The sequence below is a fragment of the Coturnix japonica genome, chromosome 7 (assembly GCF_054131305.1).
Source record: "Coturnix japonica strain WE chromosome 7, WE-NBRP24, whole genome shotgun sequence".
NCBI classification, from domain to species: domain Eukaryota; kingdom Metazoa; phylum Chordata; class Aves; order Galliformes; family Phasianidae; genus Coturnix; species Coturnix japonica.
The window spans coordinates 18,291,384-18,315,884 of NC_140669.1; the positions used below are offsets into that span (position 1 = coordinate 18,291,384).

The 24,501-nt window shown below is 40.9% G+C and overlaps 1 protein-coding gene across 5 annotated transcripts in view; it reads right to left on the bottom strand.

Annotated features, from left to right (window-relative positions):
• The window catches only part of SP3 (Sp3 transcription factor), a 30,159-nt gene that overhangs the window by 5,262 nt on the left and 396 nt on the right, over window positions 1-24,501 (bottom strand). Inside the window, exons 2-5 of one of the 5 annotated variants that reach the window (XM_015868444.3) lie at window positions 24,222-24,346; window positions 13,142-13,232; window positions 11,870-13,036; window positions 3,523-3,715 (exon numbers count right to left, since the gene is read on the bottom strand). In XM_015868444.3, the coding sequence (XP_015723930.1) occupies window positions 3,523-3,715; window positions 11,870-13,036; window positions 13,142-13,232; window positions 24,222-24,346 (1,576 nt within the window). Of the gene's footprint in view, window positions 1-3,522; window positions 3,716-11,869; window positions 13,233-23,302; window positions 23,444-23,917; window positions 24,035-24,221; window positions 24,347-24,501 lie in introns of those variants that run through there. The other 4 variants (XM_015868441.3, XM_085552553.1, XM_085552555.1 and 1 more) reach the window with 4 other exon arrangements.

The window sequence follows — 24,501 nt, forward strand, 5'->3', positions numbered from 1 at the left end:
GCTCTAAAGTGACTGGATATGAGCCAAATTATGTCTGGACGCTCTGCAGCTGTGACAGACTGGCACTGCGCCGTAACATGTCACACTAAGAGGCCTTTCTTGCTGCACTGGCCAAGAACCATCGTCACCAAATAAAAAGATATGACTCAGACCTACCCCTCAACTGCAGTCTTCAAATCAATTAACTTCTAAGTATTTTCATGGCACATTTTAGCTTTATTAAGATCACAAACCACAATTCCCAGTAGCCATGCAGAATCCAATAGTTTCAATACAAGACACCTCCATCTACTTAAGAAACCAGACTTTCCTCCAAGAGTATTTCTAGGGGTAACATTAAGTATTTCAACAGTAAAGAAAAGGCATTTTAGTCCTTTTAAGAATGCATATTTTAGAGTTACATACCTGAAATGGAACTCAGAAGCACTGTTCCTCTATAGATCCAGACAATAATAGTCACATCTTAGTGTAATTCCAGATGGAATTAAGAGGATGGTGAAATTTCCACCCAACTTCCAACAAACTAACTGTAAGCTTAAGGCAGCCCATTTGGGTTCAGTCATCCTCCAAGTCATATCTCTCTCCCTGACCATCCCATAACTACTACATTATGTGTTTGAAGCTGTAAGTTTTTAATTTACACATCCACCACACCACCCCTCTTTGTTTCCTATCTTTTCCTCTGCCAAGTACAATAATGGTAACAATGGCTCTCTACTTCACCAAACTGGTACAAACATAAATCCTTTGAAGACTGCAGCATATTCTAAGCCTTTACTGAGAGTGAAAAACCACACACACAAAAAAACACACACACAAAAAAAACCCAACCCTCAATTCTCCTTTGCTCCCCCAAAAATGGCAAGAAATGCCAGAACTACAACTATACAAAAGATGAAACTAGAATGAGGTCTGTACATGTGAAGCCATGTACTGCCTTTTCCTACCTCATTCAGCGCACTGGACGGACAGTACTCATTGAATGAATCTCCATTCAGCTTTCTCACGCTGATTTAATGCATTTTCCTTATCTTACTATTTACATATTATTTTCATATCATCTTAGAATTATTCATTTCCCATGTGTTTTTGTTGCAAATCATAATACATATGCACAAGCAATTAAATTAATGTTTTAGAGTATCTTAACTTTGGCATTTGCCAACTTTCAACTTTACAGTTTTGTAACTTTAACATCATTTTAACAACACTAAATGCCTTCTGAAAAAAAAATTCGAACGCAAGTGTTCTATTGCATAAAACTCTAGAAATCGCCTACAGAGAGACAAAACAGAACTTTAAATTCCAGAACTAGAGATAAATTAACAAATGCAGAAGCTACAAAATACTATCAATGTATACCAAAGTGGTAAAGAAAACATTCCTCTGATGGCTTTTGTTCTTTTTTGCTAGACTCTGAAGGAATCCTGACGGGAAGTAAGCTCTGATGAGAAAGTTACTCTAGTAGCTGTAGGCATTTTTGCTCCTTTTCTGCTTACCAACCGCTGACTTCTTCACTGTCCATTTTCTATTACAGTCCTAATTCCTCTCAGATCCCAACTTCCTGTCCTACTTTTCTACTTACTTTAGATGTTTGATGTGTGCCAGTCCTTCCTTAAACAATGATTATAGATTCTTATCTATCTTGCCTCTGCCCTAAATCTGGCTGGAACTCAGCCCCCGGTTCCAAAGTGCGTTACACTCAGACTTCTCCAGACTTAATCAGAACCATCTCTCAGTCTGACATGTCCTCTGGAGCTTCAACTTTAAAATCTAATGTCATAGTAACTCCATTTAGGACTAAGAGGATTTTGAAGTAATAATGCACCTACATTAAAGCCACTCCAACTTGGAAAAGAGTGTGACTAAGATGGATGATGCAAAATCCCTACAGTTTATAGGAGTGTGGTCTTTGTATGTAACATTGTCAGTTTTCTCCTAGAGCAGATCTTCAGAGCAGAGCCAATGATCACCAAGAACTTAGGAATGTCTGTGTCAGGTTTCAATGGACTACATATAGGAATTCAACAACAACAAAAGAAAAAAATGATGTACAAAGATACTATGATTGTAACCACAAATACCACCAATAACTTCATTTGCGATGAAAACATATGAAAGTGATTTTGTCTTACCACAGAATCACAGAAGGTTGGAAAAGACCTCCAAGATTACCTAGTCCAACCATCCACCAACCACTTAATATTTCCCCACATCCCTTAGTACAGCATCTAAACTTCAGTTCTTGAACACCTCCAGGAATGCAGACTCAACCATCTCCATGGGCAGCCCATTCCAGCTCCTGACCACTCTTCCAAAGATATTTTTCCAAAATATCCAACCTGTACCATTAAGTGTCTTAAAACAATTTCTACTCGACATGGATGCCTAACACATTACCTCCCTAGGCTTGAAAAGAAGATATCTAAAACATACACCGAAAAAAAAAAAAAAGAAAGAAAAAAAAAAAAGACTAGACACTATTGTCTATATTTAGTGTGTACTTTAAAATTTTAAAGCCATGGACACACACAGGTCCTTGAACCAGAACTCAGTAATTTACAGTATAATTTCTTTTCCAAAGAACCTCTGAATGTCACATGGTCCAACTTCCAGGCTCAAAGCATAGCCAATGAGATCACAATAAACGTGGCCGCATTTGCTCCAGCTCTTTCATAGTACTCACAAAAACAAGACTTCCATAACTCCAGTATTATCAAAATGAACATATTTTAGTCTACTGCAAAGTCTTCAAACAACTACATCAAACACAAAGTTAGGCTAAATAATTTTACTTGCAAATGGCACCTAATATCCCCACTTCTTCACATATCTGAAATGAAGTGTTTTAAAATAAAATAAAATGTTGCTAAGAAAGAAGAGCTGAAAAAATACTTTCATGATACACAGAATGATAAAACATAGACCCCTGAAGGGCCCTGAGGTCTCCTGCTAATAAAAGCTTAGAATATGTATTTACCCTATCAACAATAAATTTCACTGAAAACAATCAGTCAACTAAAAAAAAAAATTCTTTAGATCTAATATACAATCCTGTTAGGAAACTAAGAAGAAAACCAGGATAGCTGTTTCTACAACAAACCAATGCAATCAAACTGGAAAAAAAATAAACGATCAATCAGCGTGGAAATGCAAGAACATGTTGTTTAATCAAGCCCTTGACATATGATAGGAATCCAATCACAGATGTGCATATTCCAAAATACTTCATTTTTGTACTATTTAGAGCTACATTCTACTCTCCTCACTTGTACTAGGTGGCATCTAACTCCAGATTTTTCCAGTTGATCTTAATGGAGTAACTCAGAGAAGATGGAATAATCTCTCCTTCCACCTGCTAGCCCAGAAACAAAGGTAGCAGACCTTCAGCGCATAAGCTCTTTTGCATAAACCCACAGTTTTCTCTTGTTGTAGATAACTGTTGTTACCTCCTTTCCCCTCCCCCCCCCCACTATTTGTTTTCATCATTTTATGCATTTTATCACATTGCTAGTTACATACCTTCCACCACCTTCTTTGCAGTTGGGACATGTGCAAGCAACTCGTCGCAGTCTTTTTCCCTCTTGATGTGGTTGGTCCCCTTCCTCATCTACTACCTGTACTCTCAAATGTGTTAGATCATTGGTATTCAGTGTAGAATCACCACTGAGCTGCCACTCTTCTGGATCAGGCTCCTCTTCTTTAATCCTAATATCTGAAGAAAAGATGGAACACAGCCCATTAACTAAAGAAAGAAACCATAATGATCAAATATTTTGCTTTCAAGTGTTATGTCAGTCAGATGTCAACATGCTTTATTGCATACTGACATTGCTTCTGTGCCCCTGTAACCTGTAAAATATAAAGTTTATCTTGCTATACATTTCAAAGTTGAAGACATGCTGTAACCAAGTATTAAACTTCAAATATGAACAATTCCTGGTATGTAATGCTGTCACCTGGAGGATTCTGGTTGCCTGAAAGATAGGAAAATGAGGAACAAGAGGTTGGACAGAGGTTAAAAAAAGTGAACGCATTAAAAAAGTAAAAGCATTTTTCAGCCGATCTGGAGTAGGAAATTACATTTCTACAGGACTTCTCAGTTAATGTGACGTAGAGTACAAACACAATTTATAACTGATCTTTAAAATTTTTTCAGTATGCACTGTGACAAATATAATAAAAAAATACATCAAATAAAAAGTTTTAACCTAAAAAAAGGCAGACACGTAAGGAAAACAAAGAAAAATCATTCCTTTGTCCTCCTTTTCCCCTCCTCATCTCAAATTTAAAGAAAAAGAATAAACAACTATTCATAAAGAAAAAAAACATTCAGGGAAAAATGTTGTTCAGCATAAGAAAGAAGTAAACAACACACAAACTACTTAAAGGTCATTTAGAGCTAGTAGGCCAGTCATTGCACTTTCATGAATACAAAGGTCTCTCAAGTCTCAATTTAGAGGATGCACATTCACAAGCACATGAACTCTGACTCCCCATCCCAAACAAGCTACATATCCCTAAAATAATTCATGCCTCAGGAAAAAGACAAAATATTTTACAAGTCTTTCATCTCACCTGAACTAAAACACAGGCGGAAAAATCAAGTCCAAATCTAAAACCCACTGTGCAAAACTTACAAGTCCAATAGGAACATTCAAAGCTAAGCGTTTGTCCAAAGAAATTAATCCTTCTAAAAGAAGACGTCTACACTCATGTCATTAAAACACAAAACTCAATGCTCTATTGTCTACCATCACTATGATTGTATGGCTGAACATAAACATCACACGGCTTTTTAATTTGTAACATAAAATAAACAGAACAATCTCAAAGAGTAAGTATTACATACTGCATCTAATACCATCAACAGGTAATGAGCAGCTATCAGCTGTTCCTTGGAGCATTCCTTCTAAACAGCTACACACAGCTACAGAGCATTTATTCTGTCTAATCCAAGAACCAATTACAATATCACAGTATCCCATGAGACAACTATTTTAACAAATTTACATTTTAATAGGAACATCTTTTTCCCTTCAGAAACTCCTCTGGGTTCCCAATGAGTACAGAATCTAAATCTGTATTTACAAAAACAAATAAAAACAGTTTCTAAATGTCATTTCACATAAAAAGCTGTACCCGGCCCTTCCTCAGATCAGCACTGTAGTCTGGATTTGTTTTGTTGTTGTTTTTTCACAGTGAAAATGATTAGCCACTGGCACAAACTAGTACTAATACAAGCCATGAAATGTTTTTCTTTACGGGGCACCAAGAGCCAGGAAAAAAAAAAAATAGGGATTATTAAACGTATAAATAGATGGACTTAAGGCATCTTGAGGAAGAGGCAAGAGCCTCAATGACTCTTACACAACAGGGCACGTAACGAATTCAAATACACTGAGGTGGTAAGGCTGTCAGCAAAGGCCACTGCCAGCCTGCTTGTGTGCACCACCCAAAAATATCAGTCATCTCCACGTCGTTTTTTGGGACTACATACATTGATCGCTGACGTTATCACATGCAAGCACTGGTAACATCGAGGCAACTTTTGTTTCCCACCAGTTAAACCCAGGTCACATCTGCCTTATTACAATTTATTTCTGTGCTTCCAAATTTCCACATGTCCTTGCTTCTTCATTAAGGTCCAAAGTACATATGAAGGGGTTAATACAGCCAAAATACCATTTCAAATGAGTTCTTGGTATATGAAGACGTTGGACTTGTTTCAGCTTTTATTCTCCTCTGAAGGATGGAAACTGTGATTCCCATGCACACTTTCATTCCAAAGGGACTATTCTATAATCACAGAACACTGAGAGCTGACTACAATAAGGAACAAGTTTAAGTGCATCTGGTGAATAAAAATAACTACAAGATTCATTTTCAACACTTTGGAGAAGATTAACTAAACCGATAGGATGAAACTATGCAAGTGTAAGTGCCAGCTGTACTGTTCTTGACTACATTTCAGCTACAGCCATGTGGAAAGTTACCACTGCCCACTGATACAGTCAGGTTGACAACACTCAGCAGAGAAGCAACCACAGAAATAGGTAAGGAAAGCAGGAGGACACAGAATTCTTAATCAAATATTCCTACATAAGAGTATTAGAAAGCTACTAGGGTCAATTGACACAAGTGTCAGCAACAGTTCAGAAAGTCAGAACTTTTTGGTAAATATTCTGTTCTCTATTTACATGAAAGGCAAATAATTGTCCTATCGCTATCTAAGAATTAAATGCTTCTCACTGACAAAAAGTCAGCAAGATGCTTAAATAATAATAATAATAAAAACCTCTACTACAGTAAATACATAATAACAGATCACCAGATTAGGATAATTTTCATTCAGTAATTTTAAAAGAAGGCTGAAGAGCTTTTTGCACTTTTAAAGCTGTAAATCAGGGACCACGTGAGTGCTTCAGTAGCTTAGAAAAAAGGCTAGCACTGTGGTAACAGTGTAAAAGGATAAACGAAGACTTCAGAAGCAGAGAAAGAATTAATGCCACTTTCTACAGCATTATGAGAACTAAGAGGTGCAGAAGTTTTTTACTATTGTTTTTCAATCAGCGATGACACCATTCTTGATAAAACATACTTGAGACTTCTGCACAGCCAAGTTACTTATTCAGATAAAGGAAAACATTTTGATTAAGAAAATTTAACTTCAAAATGTACATGGAATACATGGATTATAAAACAGCATGATGTTTAAATGCAAATTGAGAACTATCACTTCCGTAAGACAAAGAACGAAGAGGACATATCACTGACAGTGCACATTTCTTTCTCCTTTCATCCTTAAAAATTACTACCTTTTGAGACAATGTGCCTCTTATGAGCCATATTCCTGTGCTGACAGCCCATCTACAACTCATCATCCAAACACTGACGCATCAAGAACTTTATCTTCATGCAGGCAATTGGAATATGATCCTGGTGAGCACTCCTGGCATTACTAAAAGACTGACCGTGCCCTTGCTATAAACTTCATACACCTTTTTATGAGCCAGATGCACTAACAAGTTTCCTTGAGAGATGAGAACAAAAGTATGTGAATCCTGTGAAAAGATGGGAAAACTGTACAGAACCTGAAGTGATGGACCTAAAATTATGAGGCTGCACAACAACAGAAAATGGGTTCCCCATCCTTCTTTTAAGCTAAAGCAGTAGTAGAAATAAAATCCATGCTCTGACTTCACAGTTACTTCCCATACATCCTCCACTGCTTCATCATCAACTTATCAAAAGGATATTTGAAAAAGGAGCAAGGAATGAATATATGAAGCTGTATAATATTTTGTTTTACAAACACCCTCAAACATAAATAGGATATCCCAAAACAGATCTTGTTAGATGAAAATATTTACATAACTTCATTGCTTCAGTTTACTTGATGGAACTTTGTAAGACTTCCTTAATAATCAGATTTCGTTTCATGCTAACACCATGCCCTTCCCACAAAAGCTTGGCTTTAGAAATAAGAAATGCAAAACTGAAAGTAAAATCAATAAAGTCACGAACCAAAAGACTGAAAAACAGCCGGAAGTTCCCGAGGCCCATACAAAGCTATGCTTCAGGCAGCATTCTTCACTATTTCACCAGAAGCATTAAAACAATGAAACAATAATACCAGCAAATAAAATTGTAGATATTCTGCTTTTAAACTATGTTTGAGGGTTTAGTGTTTAACCTAAACAGATGTTAGACCTCAGCCTTACAAGACAACAGCAGGTGAGAGAGTGATCACCTGTCACCTTAGTAACTATTCATAGAGGCAACTATTTACCTAGAAAACTGCCAATTTTTTATTTTTTAAATTTTTTTTTTGCCAGATTTATATTAGCTGAATAATTTTATCATGACTTCAGTTTTGACAGGACTAGAATGAAGTCCCCACCACAAATAGCCATCTACTCCCATTCTCTATCAGCTGGTGTACACTGGCCAACAGGCATGGCTACAAGCTTCACTGGCAGCAGGCAGATGAGTCCTTAAACAGCTGCATATAATCCAGCAATATAAGAGCCAGGACATAGAAATTAAGACCTGTTTTGTTGGGACATTTGAAGACAACTCTTGAAAGGGGCTCCTCTGAATTTATTTCAACCACAGACCAACCTGGAAAACCGCAGTTTTTTATTCTCAAATAAATTTATCTTCCAGCTGGGTAGACAAGCAACAAAGTTCCCTTTCAGGCCAATGCTACTTCTTTTCAGGTCACTTGCTCCTTTCTTCAGATGCTACTGGAACAATTGAAAGGCACATTTAAAAGAAAAAAATAAATAAATCCAATCCAGCTTCTTAAATAAAAAGTGAACCAACCTGGATCAGACCTGGTATCATTTATTTTTTTCAGGAAATATCCAATTAAAAAATAAAAAATTAAAAAAAATTAAAAAAAAAACCAACATGATTCAGTACATTAAGAACTTAGACACAATTACAATCAGATTTTGATTAACATGGCTAATTCTCCTTGTTCTCGACCAAATTATTTCAAAGAGCCAGAACTTCAAGGATCAGAAACATGAAAACCAAGAGAGTGCATCTCTGCACCCTGCATTTTTCTGAAATAAAATGTTTGAGGACTAAATCTATTAATATAGTGAGAAAAACAAATACCTTCCTTGAACAGGCGAGCTGCTAAAGTGTAACATGAACCGCGCTCCTAATGTCTCTTTTAGTTACAGACAATGCAGTATTTTATTACAAAGCGCCAATAAAAGGAGCAGGCTACCAAATACATTTTTCAGGCTTCAATTCCTCTCAACACTGGAAGACCAAAGCCAAGACCTTTAGTGACTATATCTCCTTGCTGGAGTTGAACACAGACGCTGTTTGATAACAGGTAGTTGTTCTGAAAAGCAAAGCTGAAGAAAGTCCCAGTTATAACTAACCAATACCCTTCCCTTCTCCACCTTACAAAAGAGATGAAATACGAGCCCTAGAAACGGCTTGAGTTAAAACAAGCTCATGCAAGGCTTTTTCACGACAAACTCAGTGCAGTGAAAGTCTCCCTGTATACACACCTGGTAAAACAGACATTTTGGTAGAAGCATAAATACTGGACATTTTTCAAAGAAAACTACACACTTACAGGAGAAACCTATTAGCTTTGTATTAGGGCTGTGGTGACTTTCCATCATGTAAGCAAAACGTAGGCTCATGGGAACAGGGAGGATATCCTCTACTGATGACCTGCAAAGCAAGGCTTGGAAGAACACCCCTTACACAAAACTGTAGCTAGCAGCATCTAAAACCAAACCTTCAGTTTCCACAGTTAACAGAGCAATCTGTGTTATTTCACTTGCAAATAATTACCAACCACCTCTGACCAAAGATTAGGAATATACTTGTTTTATTTTAGCTTCAAGTAGAACATTTCTGTTAATGAAAATAGAAGCTACAGCCTAACTGCATTTGTTACGGAATTATTATTTTCATTGGTATTTTTACACACATTTCACTGAGATGAAGCGAGAACATATAGGGAAATCCTTCCTACCTTACTTCAGAAGTTGCCGGTAGTTTACAGAAAAAGAGGGATCAAAGTCTCACCCTTTAACTTCTGTCATTCTGCCATCCCTTCCACACACCCTTCTCTTTTGATTTAAATTTAAAATTAGTTATCATCTGCAGGAGAGAAGGGCAGTGTATTTTCCACAGAGGAAAACCAAAGCAAAGATTCACTATTTCCTCCTATTTGGGTATTTATGCTTCAATCTGAAGAAGGGAGACAGATCATGTTGTAAAAAAAAAAAAAAGGAGATGACTATCACTGAACAGAACCTTGAAACAGACAAAATACCACATTCATATGGAAAAGATGCTGAAGGTCAGCCACTGCTCCTTCAGAAATGTGAGTTTTCAGTAATACAAAGCAGGGACCAATTAAATTCTCCCAAAGTTTATGGGATGGAAGTTCTAATATCTTCCAGTCTGTGTATTTTTCCTACTTGTCTAGGAATACTGTCACTAAAAATTTCTGCCCTATCTTAAATATAACCAGTTATATTTAGTTTCTGCTATTCCTCTGTTGCTTCTGCATGTTTAATCACGTTTCATATACTCCATTTACTCACACATGGAATTCTTTATAACACAATACAGTTCAGGAACGCTTGATGGAATTATTTTGCATTTGATAAGGAACCAGCATTAAAACATTCTCAAGGAATGTCAGTAGACAAACTAATGTACACAGCAGCTCAACTTTTTCACTTCTTTTGTTGCATTTCCTCTCCACTATGTTCCTTTTTATCTTTACTTTCAAAATTATGATGTTAACCTTATACGTATGATCCCATACCAAATATAAACCTCAGAAGTGAAGTTCTTATCCTCCTTGAATTTCCTATTAGCCATAACACCCTCTTTCCAAGAGACAGAAAGACGTCCATCAGTGCTGTCATGCACAAGATGTGCTTTTTGTTACCTCATGGATCTGTACCTAATGCCCTTGTAGGTAGTAACAGGGTATGACAGAGACAAACCAAGAATTTCTGTGGTGGCTGCAAATAGAAAACTCATGAACCAAGATCAGCCAGCAAAGTAAACGCTACTGGAAGCCCATTCCTCTGTTTGGTGCTGTTGTCTAGAAGCCAATGAAGAGCAGGCTCATCTAGGTCTGGGTAACTTCTCCTTGCTAAGTCCATAATAGAGAGGTCATTTCCACAAAAAAAGTACAAGAAAAACATCCCAATTATTATTTTACATTGCAAAGGGAAAAGCAAGCTTCTGATACAGAACAGCATGAACTACATAAGTACTATAATCACTATGTCTTAATTCATCTGCTTCTCTAGACATTTCTACTTAGTAATACATTCTGCTCACATGCTTAAATAGGCATACAGAACAAAACATTTATACTTCATGGTAACACACATGCTTTAAAACCTTAATGCGCCAGAGCTTCAGATCACATAATTATAATCAAATAGTGATTCCCAAGCTACTTTGTGCAGTATTTCCCTCTAAAATTACTTCTGCTACCCACTCTGTCCCTCATAACTAGCCTCAGCACAACTCCACAATGATGAGATTAAATGGCTTCTGATAAAACAAGTATTGAGCCTCTACTATCTCCTTTCTTTTGGGTAGCTATGCTCTGAAGTACAAAATATCACATCAACAAGAAATAAACATGCATGTTTATTCTTTCATTGCATTACCAAGCTCCTATTTTATGAAAACCATATTTCTTAACTGCTTAAATTGAAAAAAACATGCTGTGAGGCTCATCATTAACAGCTGTACGTTCTGAAACACAATGCAAATAAGTAGTACTGGAAATTCATATACGTTCTGAAGTCCTCCATTTTGATATTCACATGCTTGTTTCACTTCTCCTTACATGAGTTTTGTACATCCTGGTTACACATACAGTAAATCAGCAGGAAATGAATTTACCAAAACTTTAGATTGTTAACCCCTCAGAGGGACCACAAACTTTCAGGAAAAAGAATGGCAAATAAATATTTGTATCTTCCATGGAAACTTCACCTTTTCGGTAGGGGTACGTTAATGACACTGCTGTCCTGGAAGTGTGGTTGATAGTTAGGTTTCCAGCACTTAAATTTAGCACCCAGGTTTTCTGCATTGTGAGACTTAAAAGTATGGAAGTGCAGTTAACTAATAAGAACAGCTCAGTTCAGGAGGTTCTGCTAAAAGAAGTGGAGTGGCATCACCATTACAGTTGCTTCTTAAGGAACAGTATTTTCAAATAAAATCTATCATTACTTCAACCCACCATATTTCCTAGGCTTCTGAAGCAAAATGACGACATTACAATTATCATCGTTCAAACCAACTGCATACAATAATAAAAAACAATTTTCTGCAAAAAGAGAAAAATAAATACCTGCAGGACTGCCAGCATTTTCTCCTTGATGAAGCTGAATACCAGCAGAATCTATAGAGTTTACTGTAACTGTCTGTAGATTTGGCAACTGAGCAGTGCTTAGACTAACTGGAGTTGATGTCAGTGCCCCACCTGCTGCAACTTGACCAAGAGTGAGAGTCTGCACAGGGGTTAGAGTTATTTGTTGACCAGGTGCATTCTGAATTTGCAGGTTCTGCAAATTCTGAACTCCTTGCACTTGAAATGTCTGCCAGGTTATCTGCCCAGAAGGGGTCACTGTTTGTGCCTGAATTAAAAAAGTCCCGGGATTCAGCTGCAGTTGAAGATTCTGAAGAGTTTGCGGAGATATACTCTGACTTGCTTGCACACCGTGGATTGTCTGTTGCGTGATACCTTGTACAATCTGGGCTTGACTGGTTGGCTGCTGAGACTCTTGAAGCTGTATGTGTTGTACAATTGGCTGCGCTGTGGAGACCTGAATATTCTGAGCCTGCGTATCATCAGAGACTGATGTCTGAATGTAATTTCCCTGAAGATCAGAACTGTGAACTTGACCACTAGTTGTGGTCAGGTTGTTTGCATTTTGTTCCAATATACTTGAACTGTCTATGGTAACGGGCAATTGCGATGAAGATGATGTTGGCACAAATAAGTCATTATCAGTGGCAGTTTCTGTAATTTCTGGAGAAACTTGCTCACCAGTCCTTTCAGAAGTATCTGAACTATCCATGGCCTGTCCAGTATTTATCAAGTGCCCATCTGCATTAATGCCTGCAGTCATGGTTTGAGAACCACTGCCAAGTCCCAGAGAATCTAGATCAACGCTATTGATGGGTACAAAAGTAATATTTCCTGGCAGTCCAAGAGGGACGTTAGCAACTACTTGCGCTTGGCCAGGAAAAGACGAACCACCAATTGCAACTCCCTGAACCTGGACTTGACCAGACTGCGATAAGATATTCTGAATATTACTTGAAGGCGATCCAGAGGCAATGATGGTTTGATTAGAGCCAGGAATGATCTGAATTTGACCAGTTTCTTGATTTATACTGCTATTATCAGAAGAGGCTGCAAAGCCCAGCTGAACTTGCTGACCATCCGCTGTCTGGATCTGGGGTATTACTTGGTATTGAACGTTAGACACTGTACCATTCGACGAATCTGATCCTGGTGCAACAGAAAAGATTTGTTGATTTTGCAAACTCTGAATAGGAAGGACATACTGCCCACTTGAAGTTACTGTGGCAGCACCTGGAATCTGTACTATATTACCAGCTTCATCCTTTATAGTGGTAGGAGCTGCAGACAAGACCTCCCATCTACTTGGAGTTCCTGCTAATTGCACAGAAGTCAAATCCCCTGTCTGAATAAAAAGAAAAAAGAAAAGAGAAATATTAAAATGAGAGACATACAAATTACATGCTAGAACAATCATGCAATTTAATACTAGAGACAAATATACTACCAAAAAACATGCAGTGCAACCCATGTAAACAACAGCAACAGGATTAGAACTACAAAATACAGATTTTGTAAGTGAGCTAATGCCTAAGTTGGGGTAACCAACCTGTGGTTTCAGAGCTGCACGTAGCTCGCAAGCAGATGAAACGCAGCACCTGCACCGTGACTACACCAGGTGACCAGTAGCAGGATTACTCTGTATGGGGGCTGCTGGGTAATCCAAACCTCTGGTTGTGGGAAGAAGGGAGCTGGCAGGGGCTGCTGAAGTAGCCAACACCACATTGCCCTTGAAGTCAGTTACTCTTCTTACCTAGCCTGACACCCACAGCACAGCAGAGGAGGAATTTTTGTGAAGCCGGCATTGCCTCTATTACCTAGAGCTCCATTGCCTTTTGACTCTGAGTCACATATACTGTATTCGTGCACACTGCGACTCTCAGCAACACAGAGTGTTAGGAGGTAACTTAAGTCATGCGGTTGGAAAGCTTGTTACGAATAACACAAAATCTCAGTATTTATAAGCTTATATGAATTACTGTTTCACTGTGCAAAAAGGCCTCTAAAATTAAGGACCTTTATACCGAGATCGCAGTTGGATTAGGCATATATATCTGTTTGAAAAAAACAGAAAACTCTATCTTTGTTAAGTCAGAACAATAGAACAGGTCAACATTTCAGAACAGACCCCCAGACAGTGAAAGTTTAAAGAACCTACAGATCAATGTAGTATGTTTTTGCTTCTTATTCAGTAAAAGAAAGATAAACTGCCAACTTAACAAAGCAGTCGTTTTCATAATAAAGTATTTCGACTGAACTTCCTGCAACGCTTAGCACAGATTTGCGTAGTCAATCAACTTTGTATTGTAAACAACCACAAATTTAAAAAACACGTGTTTAAGTTTCTCCTCATTCTGTACTACTGCACTACAGTAAACCAACGGAATAATTTAACATTTAGCAAAAAGTAACTTGTCTCATTACACTTTAACTGCAAAACAAATTTAGTCTCCTAGGCATAGCCCACAGTACATAGAAAGAAAAGCTCTTTCTTGTGCTCCTGTGTCGATCCCATGATCACTGCTGTTCAGCAAGTTACCAGAGCATATCGCAGCTTCCTTCTACAGATGCATGCCAACTTCCTTTAGAATAAAACCTGGGTGTGCAGAAAATTTAGCGTACAGCTTATCCTTCTCTAATAAGGCCCTGAGATTTAATTTAGCCAGCCAGAATGAATTCTGTGGCATGCATCAGATTGAATTTACTTCACAAGGCATGTAGGGGCTTCACTAGTTTCACTTTCTTATCCTGTTCTGAGCTGCAATGCCAAAATGTTTACATATTCACTAACTATACTTTTTAGGCTGAAGCATTTATCAAAAAATAGTTTGACTGTACTTGGCAAACTTCTTTTCCAATAAAGAAATCCACCATCTTGGTTCTAAATTCCACAAGGGCCATACAAACAAAACTTTTCCACAAAGAAAAGAACACAAGCCTTTGTTTTGCCCTGAAAGATACATATAGTCTTTCAATTACTTAGTAAACAGACACAGCATCACCAAAACAAAACCATTTCTCCTACTACCACGTTAGCTTTACTATCTTGTGTTTAATATTCTTCCCAGATACCCGGTACTGGTTGCTGAAATACTGCTAACAAAGTTCTTAACTAGTCAACCCACTAGCATGTTTATACATTTATTCACATTTATTATGAAGATTTTTATAAAGCACCAAAAAACCCATAAAAGCCATAGGTAAACAGCATTCAGAAAACATGGAAGGCAAAAATATGGTTATATATTTAAGATGTGTTGTTATAAAATAAATGTGGAACATAACATGCTGATATTACCTGCCAGAATAAATGAAAAATAAGCAGTAATGGGAATGTACAAGGGCTGCCATAAAAGTAATTTTGTTATTATGTTGGTCCACAACATCAGAACTGGATGTAAGTGGTGTGGCAGCCGAGGTTGAACCTTCCCACCAATATCCCATTACAAGCTGTTGCTGTGTGACAGATGGCAGCAGAGGGACAGTCTGATAAAATGGCATCTGATGTGGAAGTGTGTATGAAATGAACGTGTGTCACTGGATTCTTCTGTGAGGAAAAAATTGCAAATTCCATTGACATTCATCATGGTAATGGAGACCAAACAGTGGCGTGCACTTGAGCAGTGGAAACAGCAGGTCCGCTCTGCTGATGCAGATGTTGATGAGCACAACATGCAGGCTCTTGTCCTTGGCTGGTGAAAATGCATTGCTGATGGAGACTACTATATATTAAAGAACAGTGTTTTGTAGCTGAGAATATGCTCTACCAGACAGTGTTACTGCGTTCTTTGTATCTGTTGTAGTTTCCATGGAAATAAATTGGAGGCATTACTTTCAGAGTAACCTATGTAACTCCTTGCTGATTTATGACTAGGTACAACCAGAGGTTGAATGTTTAGGTGGACTGACTTACTAAGCAACAGCATGTTTGTACATATTCAAAGGCAACCTGTATCCTTCACAGTACAGAAACAACCTACTTCATTCTTCCCCTCCTCCCCAAACAAATGCTGATTTCCATGCCCCCATTCAGTGGTCTCTGCCCTTTTCTTGTTGGGTACACAACTTTTGTCACCTTTTTGAGATACTGCAAAATCTTTCCCAAATGTAGAAGTCAAAAATGGTCACACACCTGGATATGAAGCTACTGGCATTTCATACGTTATGCGTAGCATAATACAGTTATTCACACGCTGTCCTTAGAGCTGTCAGTATCTGAGCCTACCAGAAGAATCACGAGGGAGGGGCAAAAAAGAGGGTGAGGTTTTCAAGAAGCTATCTGCCAGCTATCAAAATTGCTACTATTACAGCTGCATGATGGAGTATTTGAGGATCATCTTTAACCTCAACTGGTCATCATCATGTAGCAACAAGTGATGTTGTTATACCTTTTCTCAATGATTCCTGAGCTAGTAGGACACGTCTAGGGTTCATTCGTGGGGTCATCTTTCATTGCACCCTCAAGCAATTAAAAATTGTTGTAGTAACTCAGAGCTCTACCACTGAAGTATAAGCAGCAATGTTTGCAGCCCACTCACTCATCTTTACAGCACTCCTAAAAGAAACTTGTTTCCTTGCTGTCTCACAGCCACCCATGAAAAATACTTTAAGAGTACAGATAAAGCGACAGCTCTTTTCCTTATCAGCTGATACTCAGGCAGCAGTTACTGCAGCTGTTCCTTTAAGAGAAAGCTGAGTGGTGGCAACCCATGCTCCGTGTGTCAAGAAGCAAGGACAGGGACCTGTGGAAAGCTCAGTACCAGCACTGCTCAAACAAGTGGGAGAACACCTGGAGCAACCGGGAGCTCACTGAAAGCAGCATCAGGAAACAAGAAACAGCAACAGAGCAAAAAGAAAAGTTGGAGCCAGGCACAGGAAGAATTAAAATGAAGTGATACGTCCACCTGAAGAAAGGTCAAGTAGCACCAAAGAACAGAAAGCACAACTGCTATTCAGCCTGTCTCTGCCTCCTTAACAAGCCTTGTATCATCTCTAGGCAGAAGAACAAAGAGATCTTTCTGAGCCAGAATTGTCGTGCCTGAAGAACTGTCTTTCTTTCTTTCTTTTTTCAATTTAAGAGAAAATTAATGCAGCATTAAGTCAAATGTTCAAGGAGGGGAGAAAAATAAATACAGAGGATAGAATACCTTTAAAAAGAGCCTTAAAGCACACTGATGGAAATTGAGGGAAAGATATAAACCTGTGAAAACTATAAAAATACAAAACATCCCTCACCAAGGTAAAGTCACACCAGTCCTCACAGGGATGTGTTGTAGGCAGTGTTGGATACATTGGCCAAATGTGCCCAACCAGACGTACATTACTGACCAGCTGCGTCCTGCAGCTAAAGAGCTCCCCAGGTTTATCTGTACTGGTCTGTGGCATGCTGCCCTTTGCTGCAGCTTTCAGTAAGTCACCTATTCAGTCCTAAAATAAAGTAAGGGCAAAACAAGCAAGCAGATGTAGACAGATGAGTCAGGAGCTCCTGAACATTTAAAAACCATGTGCCTTATGAACAAGATTGGCCAGTGCCTCATCCAAATTATAGTTTTGTGAAAGACTAAGGGCTCTAACGCGTGAGTTTAATACCATGTGTTTACCAAGCTATAGTAAACTATCTGTGCATTCTTGGGTTATTACAAATAAGATAAAATACACTTGCTTCAACTGTCATTAAACTATGAGCTAATATGTTCTATCTTGTAATTGCCTTAGGTTAAAAACATGCTCAACATCAGTTACTGTGGTTCAAATGACACAAAGCTGCTAGTTAAAGCAAATTAATTCTGTTGTATGTTTCGTAAGCACTCAATTCAGAGAAATACATTTTCCAAATCAAAACTTCACGGAGAATCAAAGAACGCTGCAATAAAATATTACCAGGGGCTGATTAAAATGTTATTTAGGAAAAAAACAATCCCTATCTGGTGACACACACTTAAAATTGCATCTCACTTAAAGAAGGTTCACGTTCTGTTGCTTAAGGTGAACAACTGGGCTCAAAACTTTTAGCAGTTTTCTTTTATCACCTTTAGTCCAGAAGCTGCTTAAATTAAGACAATCCCTGACATTAGCAGAAACAAGAATGTTTCAGTATAAATGAATGAGACGTGGCAACAAGGCACCAATTCTGAGCAGATTGCATGTAAATTCATTTATCAATTATTAATATCTACATATGTATTAACACCCATGTAACTGCATGCCAAATAGAACTCCAAGTAGAAGCTTGCATGAAATTTTCCTCATGCTTTGGAGCTCTGCCAAATCAGCAAGGTGATGAAGAAAGAGGAGCTGGGGTCAACCAGCCTCAGCTTAACTACGAGGAAGGCAATGGAACAAAAAACCTTGAAAACCATTTCCAAACACAGGAACAAGAAGGTGATCCGAACAAGTGAGCTGGGACTTACCAAAGGGTAAGTACAAACCTGACAGCCCTCCATGATAAGATGACTGGCTCGGCAGATAAGATCTGGTGTGGGTATTGCTTACAGCTGCTTCAGTGATGCTTTCAACAGAGACCCTCACCCCATTATATCCTCATAGCCTGATGAAGTACAGGCTAAACAAACATATAGTGAACTGAAAGCTTGCACTGCTGGGTTCAAAGTGCTGCTACCAGCAGCAAAAACGCAAGCTTGGAGTCTGGTCACTGAATCCCAGTGGGGTCACAACTGGAGCCAGTACCAAAATTACCTGTAAGTCACCAAATTACCTATATGATGAAAGAGGGTGCATCTTCAGCAAGTTTGCAGTTACAAAATGGCTAGGGTGGGTGATAAATGAGATGATTCAGTGGGACCTCAACGGGAGAGAAAATAGGGCTGGCAGAAACCTCAGGAATTTTAACAGAAGACAAAAGGAAATGTGAAATCCTGCACCTGGGAAGGAGTAACTCCATGCACCAGAACAGGCCGTGGGCCAACTGGCTGGAAAGCAGCTTTGCAGAAAAAGACATGGAGACGCTGCTGGATGCATTCATCATAAGGCAGCAACATTTCTCTGCAGCAAAAGCAGTCACCAGCACCCTGCACTTCATCCCCAGCACAGGGCCAGCAAGTTGTGGAAGGCAATCTGTCAACACTGGTAAAACCGTATCTGGAGAGCTGTGCCCAGTTCTTGACTCCCCACTGGAACAAATGGATGGTCATATTGGTGCAAATCCACCAAAGGGCCACAAGGATGATTCAGGGTGGAGTATTTGATGTACAAAACCAGATAAGAAAGCTGGCACTGTTTAATATTTCAGAGATAGTGGGGGCAAGGGGGAAATGGGAGGACCAGGGGGGAAGATTATCTTAGCTATGTTCATAAATATCTGATGGGAGGATATAAATAAAACAGAACCAGGTTCTTAGTAAAGATCAGTGAAAGGACAAGAGGCAATAGGTAGAAATCAAAATATAAGGGAAACTGTTTGAAGAATTGTGGTTTTTTTTCCACTGTAATGATGACCAAAGCAACCAAAGGTTGCCCTGAGAGGTTGCGGAATCTCCATCCGTGGAGATATTCAAAGGCCAGTGGATACAGCCCTGAACAATCCGCTGTCACTGACACTACTTTCAGCAAGGAGGTTGGACCAGACAACCTTCCGAGGTCCTTTCCAACTTCCAACAGAGAGAGGCAAGACAATCCCAGTCAGGCTTTTCTACAAAGGATAAACACATTCTAATGCATCTGTTCACCTACAGAAACCCAGCATCAGAAAGCTCTACTGTCCAAAGAGGAGAAAATGGATACTGAAAAAAAATGGAGCTTCCTCAAAATATGAAATGCAATAAAAGTTGAGAAGTATGGATAACTAATGCACAGTATTCATCCATATTTCTGCCTAGTGTAAAGACCCACATATTTCTCTATCATATCAGCACAGTCACTACGTCCATCCAGAATGAGATTAAGCCAGTTGCTTTTGAGAAGGTTAAAGTAACGTTCTAAGGCAAAAATAAACTGTTATTCCAGATTTGCATTCATTTCTGTGAGACACTAATACTCAATTCTAAAGCTGAAGATATGCCAAAACAGTCTTATAACACTCCTTTATTTGCAAAGCATACAAAGAAATGCATTGTCTACAGCACAGAAATGATACTTATCTTCCTCATATTGCTAATTATTAACCTCTCCAAATGTTTTCTACATCTTGTTGGTAAGTACTAGTGAATCATTCTCTACCTTTTTTTCTAAAAAACAAATGTATAATAAATCAGTGCAGCCCACAGTGCGCTGTTATCAACCATCTACAACTGGGGCAGTCAACTCTGACAGCTCCCATTCTTCGGAAGCTGTCAGGGCCAACAGCTTCCTCTGCCAGCCTGCCACTTCCAGCTCTCCCAATCTTCACTCCCATCAATCTTGCACCCTTACCCTCACCTATCCCAGCAATGCCCAGCATGGCTGTAAGAAGGACCCTTGGGAGTTCAAGAGCATCTCCTTTGCCTTGTATTGCAGTAGAAGAGCACAACACAACTGGTTACCATCCCACCTTTGCGGCTTCTAAAACAATCATTTGGTCACCCCAAAACCATTCAAGTGATCACTGAAGTTTTGATAGACTGAAATTTTGGAATGCTTCCTCTTTTGTTCTTTCCTCTCTACATGGCTCTGCCATTTTCTGCACTGCTTCGCCTTTTCACTTAATTTTAAAATCTCTGTAAATGTTGCAAATGGAACAAAACTAAAATATTTACAGCAAAATGAAAAAGAAACCTAAAGATGAATATTTAAGTAGATTTATTAGTCAGCAATAAACAGTGGAAAAAAAAAACAAGACCCAACCTAAAGCCTCTCAAGCTTCAAAGTCCCAACGGAGAGAAAGGCATCCATAGAGGTTAAAATACATGAGCTGTCATTTCTAGGTCAGCCAGCAGGGCACCCCATCCCAGCACGACTTTTCCACGCACCAGCAGGCAGCAGGATTCGAGGGGAAGTTTCCATGGCAAGCATTTGACAAACCCTGGATACAGCAGTACGCAACTGAGGAGAAGATTCCCAGGTCACAGCAGGCCACAAACTTACGGCCATCCACACTAAAACCAAAACTAAGCAGGCAGAACACAAAACACGGGTGACAAATGACCGCAGACAGAGCAAATCACATTTGCAAAGCCAAAGCTGAAAAACTGAGATGCCCATCAACAATGACAAGATCAACAGTAACGCCTGCTAATTTTTTGCTATCTAAAAGTAAGCATAGCTCTAACCAGAACCTCAGGCAAAGCTGAAAGCCTTTTGAGCTACAGAAAAGCTCTCCAGTTCACGGAAGAGGTTTAATTCTCTCAACAATCTTCTTCACTTTCTTTCCATAGCAAGCAGTTGCCTCTTCTGTTACCCTTTTTACTTCCACACTAATCCTTCCAGTGCCATGACCTTGGTGTCCAGCAGGCCTGGGCTCAGGTACAAACAGAGAATCACAGAATCATTTCATTTGGAAGGAACGTCTAAAGGTCACACGGTCCAGCCCCCAGGCCCAAAGCGGGGCCAATGAGCTCCAGCTCTTTCTGAAATCCCAGACACACGATATTCCCTGCACTCCTATGGGAGTTTTGTTGTTACTTTTAAATCATCCTCCAGGTCTCTGGGGGAACAGCTGCAACATACCATTTCAGCCAGGAAGGCCATGTGCAGTAACTGGCTAGTCCAGCGTACTGGCTCCAGCCCCGCTGTTTCCTACCAAGTGAATGTCAGCAAAGCATTATCAAAATAACCCTGTAACACAGCACCGCTATCCTTATACATAAGTTCTTCAATTAATTCTAGAAACAAAGCCTACTCATTTATCATCTCCAGTTTATAGCTTGAGAATTCTACTAGACGTTCAGGAGTCAGGACCACAACACAGGTCTGAAGATTCTGGGCAAGAACTGCCACCCAGTTGCCAAGTTAAGCACCATCAGCCATACCATACTCATCCCAATACAGTACTGGAGAAGGGATGACCACCACAAACCCCATGAGGACAATGTGTCTGTGCCCAGCCTTGCACATTTCATTTTCCCTACAAATTATGAGGTTACCTCCATTTAAGCCTGTTTATCTCCTCCCCCTGTGTCCTACCACTCTTTAAGTTACATTCTGGAGATGAGAAATAGCTGTATGTCACTAAACCCCTTTTGTTATTCTGTTTTTTACCAGGAAGATGTTTCAGGGATTCACTCATTCACTCCCCTCCCTTAATTAAGGTCATCTTCATTAACACCAGTGTCCAGTTCAGCTACTGTTGGCACCTCCTTCAACTTACATTTAAAGCCCATTAAAATATTTTGAATCATTCACGAGAAATGTTGTAGGAGTGAGAAATCACTAGAATGATATAACCTAACTCACTGCAGGTTTGTTACAGAGGCCTATCTGCATGTACGGAAAGCAGTAAGCCTGCATGGGTATCATTTTTCACTAAGGTTTTGAGCTCTCACCAGTTGTTTCTGCCTAGCCCCGTAAAGTCAAGCAAAACAGGAATACAAAAGTACCACTTCAAAACCTGATCACCCACTTTGAACTATCGGGGACTATTTGTCATATCCTGTTCTGGTACCTTCAGACCATTGTACCATGCCAAACAATAAACCCATCCCCACCATGCGCAATTCCAGCTTTAAAATGAGAACAACCTTAAGACAGACATAGGAGAAAGAGCTACCACTTCAGTATCATTCATTTTCTAATGTGTGTGTTTATGCAAGAGACAAAACCAACATCCACTCTTGTGCATCTGCTATTATGAAACAAAACCCAAAGCCAGCAAAAGGCAACTGCTTCAACACATGAACAAGCTTAGGAGAAAGAGTGCCTGAAAGGATGAAAGAATTTGAATATATCTTCATAATTTCCCCTGTGCTTCAGTGTCCCTTCACATACAATAGGCTGTAACACAGAGATGAAAACACAGAGTATTTTAACAGTTACCACTTGAGCCTGTAGCAAGCTGAACTCCGTCATTACCGTTTTCATGTTTAAAATAAATAAATAAATAAAGAGCTGCCAAAGCCACGTGGTCCATCAGCAGACTGCTTTGCAGGGGTTTTTTTTTGCACTACCCTGAAAACTGAGACCACAAACCCCCCAAGAGGCTGTCGTACAGCAAATTAAAACAAGCAAAATAACAGGAAATTTGCTTTAAGAGGAGAAAAGAAAGGAAAAAATGAGCGTTTTTGCTGGTTTTCCTTGTAAGCGAACAAACAAGCAAAAAGCCCCGCAGAGGTAATATAAGACACGAGGCCAAACGAGGCTCCATCACAACGTTTTTACGGACGTTTAAGCACTCTCCCTTTTACATATCGACATCTTTAGATGCCGTTTGTCTTAAGACACCCCACACCTCTGCCAACCTCACGAGCCTAAGCCAACAGAGAGAACAGGTCGACCGACTGAGGAAGGAACGAGCTTCCATCAGGCTTTTGTTACCGAGACGCTAACCTAGCCCACACGCGGACACATCCCTAGGTGCAAGCTCCATCTCATCGCGCACGGTCCCAAGGTCATCGCGGCTCCTTCGGAGCAGACGGCACAGAAAGATAAGGACGGAAATTCGGTCGGCGATAGGAGGGACCGCGTGGTAACCGCGTCTCGAAAACACAGCGTCGACACAGGAAGCAGCTCTCCGCCGCCGCGCTGGTTCCTAACAGCCATTTTACTGCTAACGACATCCTTCCCGCCGGCCGCCTTCATTTTGTGCCGCCGCCCGGCGCGGCTCCGGCTCCGGCTCGCGGCCGCTGGCTGCGCCCAGGTGGAGGTGGGGCGGCCTCGGGCTCCGGGCACCGCCGCGTCCGGCAGCTTTCCCGCCCGGCCCCCGGTTCGAAAGTCAATGGCGGCGGGGGAGGGGGGAAGCCAGCCGCCCGCCTCCTCCCGGGAGCCCGGCTCCTCCTGGAGAGGCAGGGGAGCCCGGGGACCCCTCTCCTGGCAGGTCGGCCCTGCGATCGTCCCTCCCCCCGGGCGGGCAGTGCCGCGCGTCCCGTCCCTCCCCCCGGGCGGGCTGGCTGTGCCGTCTCTCCCCCCGGCAGGCCGTGCGAGAGCGGCGGGGCGGGCACTCACCGCTCCGGCAGAGTGAGAGGCGGCGGCGGCGGCGGCGGCCTCATCCTCCTCCGGCGACGGCGGGCCGATCTTGCTGCAGGTGGCCGCCAGCAGAGCGAGCGGTGACGGCTGCGCGTCCTACCCACAGTGGGCGGGTTCAGGGAGAGAAAGTGGGTGGCGGTTAGCGCGGGACGGCGGCCGGGCTCCGAGCAGACGCGCGCACAGGAAGCGGCGGCGGCGGCACCGGCGCCCGCTCGCAACGTGTCACCCGGGGGAGGGAGGGGGGGTGGGGGGGGGAAGGCGGCCCGGCCGGGCCCGCGCTTACCTGGGGGGCGGCCGCCGCGGCGGAGGCCGAGGCGTTGCCGTTGCCGTGTTGCAGGTACTCGCCGTGGCCGCTGCTGTCCACGTCCAAGGCAGCCATTTCCTCTTGTTTCACGGGCTGCTCGGGAGCTGCGGGCACGGCGGGGAGGGGGAGGGGAGCGTCACTGACGGGAGCGATCACCCCCTCCTCCCCTCCTCCCTTCCCTCCTCCCCCCCCCCTCTAACCCCGGCGCTCCCCCCGCCCTCCCGCACGGAGCCCTCCTCCTCCTCCTCCTCCTCCTCCC